General features: G+C 32.0%; 1 protein-coding gene across 1 annotated transcript; it reads left to right on the top strand.

Moving 5' to 3' along the window:
• On the top strand, positions 1–5695 carry LOC115722431 (probable magnesium transporter NIPA2). Its single transcript, XM_030651636.2, has 9 exons — positions 1–288; positions 410–630; positions 1278–1334; positions 2211–2301; positions 2471–2631; positions 3498–3625; positions 3745–3882; positions 4018–4110; positions 5192–5695. The coding sequence occupies exons 2-9, from the start codon at positions 504–506 to the stop codon at positions 5363–5365; spliced, it is 969 nt and encodes a 322-aa protein (XP_030507496.1). The 5' UTR covers positions 1–288; positions 410–503; the 3' UTR covers positions 5366–5695.

Here is a 5695-nt window from a genome sequence, read left to right as displayed (position 1 = left end):
GATTTTAATTTTAATTTAATTTTATATTTTCTCAATTCTCAGACTCTCTCTCTCTCATATAACGGACTCTTCATCATTCTCTCTCACTTTCTCTCTCCTCTTTCTCTCTCTACATTCCTCTGCTTCTTCAAAGGTCAGAGCTTTCATCTTCTTCAACATATATGAACCAAAACCCTGAAACCCATTAACCATTTCTCCTCAAATTTCACACCTTTTTTTTCTCTACATATGGTTATGGAGTTGGGTTTCTAAACCCATCACCCATTGTTGCAGTGCGCCAAGATTAACGTATGTTTTTATATATAATATATATATAAATGTGTGTTTGTATTGTATATATAAATATGTATATGTGATTTTTCATTTTTTGTTAATGGGGTTTGTTTGGATCGGATTTTATATATTGCAGGAATTTGAATTTGGATTATCCGTATATCTTGGCCCTGCAAGAGTTTATATAATATATTTATATATATAATTGTTTTTGGTGTGTAATCAATCCTATGGGGATGTCATCTGATAACATTCATGGACTTGTTTTGGCTGTTTCATCAAGCATTTTTATCGGGTCTAGCTTTATAATCAAGAAGAAAGGTCTTATTAAAGCTGGGAATACTGGAGTTAGAGCAGGTTATATTGATTTCCATTTTGTTTTTGTTTTAATTTGATTGATTTTAAATTCATTTGTCAACTCCAAATTGAGAATTATCATCATCATCATAATAATAATCATAAGAACATTGCTATTAGGTGGCTTTTTCAGAATTGTGAATGTTTAGCGGTTTTCTATAAGAGCATTGCTAATCATTATTAAAATAAAATAGGTAGGACCGATAATGAATTGTATGACATGATACTTCATGATAGTACTAGGTAACATAGTAGTGCTAGGCATCCTCTCAGCATTTATTTTAAGAGAAATGTTAGACATCACTAGTTCTTAGCATCTTCCTCGGTGTCATATCGCTATTGGTATAATTAAGTATCGGGTCCCATAATAATAACTTTTAAAGATTATTGCTAGTCAATCCTAGGGGGCCACCACCTCTAGGTTGTGATAGACACAATGCTCTTATTTTAATACTAATTATGATAAATGGTATATGATCATGTTCTTCTTACTTTTAGTCTTGTTTGATATATATATATATATATATATATATTTATATAAATGCATAGGTGGCCAGCTTTGGTTGGAGTTAGAAGTACTTTTGGTATTTGCACATGGGCTCTTTTTGTTTTGTATAAGTGATTTTTGTGACTCTTTATGTATTCAGGGGCAGGAGGATTTTCTTACTTACATGAGCCTTTATGGTGGGCTGGGATGATAACTAGTAAGTTTTGCTAACTGTTTGTTTATTTATTTTGGTAAACTTTGTAGGTATTTTACTTTCTTTGATCATGTAATTACAGAGCATATTAGAAATATTAATCCAACCATATAAATTTAGTCATTGAAAATTTTGGGACGATTTCATCCTAGCATCTTTGTCTTCATTTTTCTTTCCTAATACAATATAATGCAATCCTATCTTACTCACCATGTAATCGAAATGGTTGTTTTATGTCTAGCTTTTCAAGCTATAATTTAAGTACATTTTCCCTTGATCATCATCATCATCATCATAAATAAATACAATACAAGATTCTAAAGCTTACAAAATTATGGTTTACTATGATATAAAACAAATGCTGAGCAAAAACATGGTTTAGCGGAAATGTCTTTTAATTGGATTATTTTCGGGGATGCAATGCTTATCTCTAAGGTTCTTCTCTTGTTATTCTTGTTGATTTGATGAGGGTGATTCTTAGGGGAGTCTAAATAGCCCTTTTAAGTATCATCTACATAAAGAAACTAGTTTTAAATCCTAAATATGGCTTATACTTCATACACTCCTTTTTCTACTCAACCAAGCTTTGGTGCTAATATTAAACTTCAGAAAAATTAGGCATTGATGGAATTGGAAACAATAAGTAATGACATAAAAGTTCAAATGGGCATAGAGGGAATAAGCAATGTATCTTCATACATAACATTTTAGATAACTTTTCATCATGCTTCTTAGAAGTTAGAACCACAGAAGTTTAAATTCAGGGAAATGTAACTGTAGGGTCTTCTTTAATAGTATAATTTTTTAATTTGCCCATTGTCATTCCAAATCTAATCTTTTACTAGTTCTGTTTTAATTTTAAGTTACTCTTCTTAATAGTGATTGTTGGAGAGGTAGCCAATTTTGCTGCTTATGCATATGCTCCAGCAATTCTTGTAACACCCTTGGGAGCTTTGAGTATCATTTTCAGGTATGCAATATTTCGGTATGACACTCTCTAATCCAAAAGAAACGATTAGTTTCTTACGCGTTCTGTATGCCTAGTTTTATACAAGTATATTCGTTTCGGTTTAAAGTATCTGTATTGCTATGGCACTGGTTATTCATTTGAGTAATTATGTAAAGTTTTTATTATGCAGTGCAGTGCTTGCTCATTTCATTTTGGCAGAAAAATTGCATATCTTTGGTGTTCTTGGTTGTGTTCTCTGCATGGTAGGCTCTGTAAGTATTGTTTTGCATGCTCCACAGGAGAGATTAATTACTTCAGTAAAGCAAGTCTGGCATCTTGCTACTGAGCCGGGTATTTTTCTTGTTCATGTTCTTCTTTTGATCTTATAACTTGAATGATCATCTTTCTTTTTACAAAGTTGAAACTAGCTTTTGGTTTATTGATTGGTTAAGATTTCTCAAAAGTGACTGAATTCATATTCTTTTCGAACAATAAATCTTTGTAGAAGTTACCGATCATACCCTCTGTTTTGATAAATAACGAATTGAATCCTGTATTTTTTAAAATAGTACATAATAATCTTCTGTTATAATATAACTAACTTGCAGATAGTATCTAGCACAAAGAACTGCACAAAAATAACTCCTCTAGCTTAGAGTATTGTTATGTTCCATTTTCAATTCAGGTTACTGTTATGTTTCATTTTGAAAAATACATGATCATTTAATAAAATAAAGGGTTTGATCGGTAACTTTTATTAAACGTAGGGTCCAAAATGATACTCACCCTGTTTTATATGAGGCTGTTTCCAAGTCTTGAGATTCGAGTTTAGGCCAATGCTCATTACATGAACGCTATGTTTCTAATGATCTTGTATGTTTTTCTTTAGAAAAACAGAGAGTCCTATAATTTTTGTTAAACATATGGTCCAAAATAATACTTACCCTGTTTTATATAAGGTTATTTCCAGATTTTGAGATTCGAGTTTAGGCCAATGCTCATTCATTACATGAAAGCTATGTGTCAATTGATCTTACATGTTTTTTTTAGCAAAACAGAGAATCTAATCGGTAACTTTTGTTAAACATTGAGTCTAAAATAATGCTTATCTTGTTTTATAGCTATTTCCAGGTCTTGAAATTCGAGTTTCGGCCAATGCTCATTACATGAAAACAATGTTTCTAATGTTCTTGTATGTTTTTCTTTGTTATTAACAGGTTTCCTTGTGTACGCTTGTATAGTTCTGATTGTGGTTGCTGTGCTTATTTTCCAATATGTTCCACATTATGGTAAAACCCATATGGTGGTGTACGTTGGAATTTGCTCTCTCATGGGCTCTCTCACGGTTTGATGTCCTCTCTATTATATATTTTTTTCCTTTGCATAGAGTTAGAGAGAAATTCGCCATTCATTTTCGATATTCTGCTGCAGTTGTCCCTTATGTGTTAAGTCATTCTTTTGTAGGTAATGAGTGTGAAAGCATTGGGAATTGCTTTGAAGTTGACATTTGAAGGATCAAACCAGTTCATTTACTTTGAAACATGGTTTTTTACAGTGGTTGTTATAGGCTGTTGTCTAATGCAGATAAACTACTTAAATAAGGTACTTAACTTACCTAACCTATGTCTTCTAAGGCGATTTTGTTTCGGTTGTTTAGGCTCGACCGACCGTGGATCTTCTCGTATCGTAGTGCTATTAGAATGTTTAATCTGTTTTACTTGGATGAATCTTTTGTAGGCCTTGGACACCTTTAACACAGCAGTTATATCTCCGGTCTACTATGTTATGTTTACGTCGTTCACCATCCTCGCGAGCATGATCATGTTTAAGGTGATTTTTAACTAACTTTTTCGCAACTTTCTCGAGTCGTTTTCTTAGAAATTTATGATATCAATACCACAATGACATGAAAATCTGGTACATAATGTATAAATAGATTTGTTCATGCAATGTGGTTTACTCTCACAAAGTTTGAGGCTCGAGGGTACCTACATAGCAATTGTTATAGTTTTCTGGTCCCCGAATATTGTAGGGTTAAGCGCGAATCTTAATATAAAATAAATAGACATGGCTCACAATGTTGTCTAATCCAATTTAGCCATAAAGTAGCAAAATATGGTATTTAAGCTTGTATTTGATTCAACATGAAATGGATTCTTATAATACAAATTTAGTATTGATAAAAGCTATTTTAGATTGGAGTTTTCCTTCATGTTGCTATGATTAAGAACTCAAGATTAGAGAAACAAAAGGTAAATTCTAGTAATATTAAACCTTGCTCTACTTTTTCTTCAACTTTAGAAGCTATCATGGGTTTTACACTAAATTGTTTGATTAGAAGGAATAAAAACATAAAAAATAGGAATAAGAATGAGAACATAAATAAGAATGAATAAAATTTAATAAGTATATAAAAATTAGATAAAACCTTTCTACTCATTTTGAAATGGAATAGCCATTTGAACCTAGGATGACCAAGTTCAAGAAATAAGAAAATTAAGGATACTTAGACTAATCCAATTCGTAATGATGTACCAGAAAATACAATATTTTTACAATCCGATCAACCAACAGGTTATACCAGTGGTTTCTAATACCCTCTTTGGTGTCATATTGCCATGGGTGTAATTAATTATCAGGTCCCATAATATAATAAGAGTATCACTAACCAATCACAGAGAGGTGTGTCCAGAAGGTGCTAGAAACTACTCATGTCCAATAATAATGTTTTATGCTTTAAAATGCAACTAAATAAAAGAATAGAATGAAATTTGATTCTTTTCCATTCCATTTAATTACCCCCAACCAAACACGCCCTTAGATTTTTTAATTCTTTTACATCATTGCACAGATGACACATTTTGTTTCATTATACAATTATATATCACTTTTGTTTTTTTGCAAAATGCAGGATTGGGATTCACAAAATGGATCACAAATAGTAACTCAATTGTGTGGTTTTGTGACAATTCTATCTGGTACTTTTCTTCTACACAAAACCAAAGACATGGGAAACGCTACGCCGGGAGAGACACCGGTCTTTCGAAGTCCAACGCACCCTATTGTACAGTCAAATCCGCGATGATGATGATGATGATAGCTGCGTTGCTGCCACGAAGATCGACGACGATGACAACGACTTCAATCATTAGGATCATTTTCACTCAAATCATAACACTTGTGACTAATGACTATACAACAACTTTCCAAAGTTTGATGGTGCAAAGAAGAGAGTAGAATTAGAAAAGGTTTGACAATTTTTTTGAGCTAAAAAGATAAAAGACTTAATTGTTCATTTTTGTGTGAGCATGTTGTTTACATCTATGATTATTTTGTCTCATTGTTCATGTGAAAATATGATCACATATTATTGTTCAGTTAAGTTTTAGTGGTTGAAATTCTTAGATTTTATTTA

The sequence above is a fragment of the Cannabis sativa genome, chromosome 9 (assembly GCF_029168945.1).
Source record: "Cannabis sativa cultivar Pink pepper isolate KNU-18-1 chromosome 9, ASM2916894v1, whole genome shotgun sequence".
NCBI classification, from domain to species: domain Eukaryota; kingdom Viridiplantae; phylum Streptophyta; class Magnoliopsida; order Rosales; family Cannabaceae; genus Cannabis; species Cannabis sativa.
This window is presented reverse-complemented; position numbering and strand designations above follow the sequence as displayed.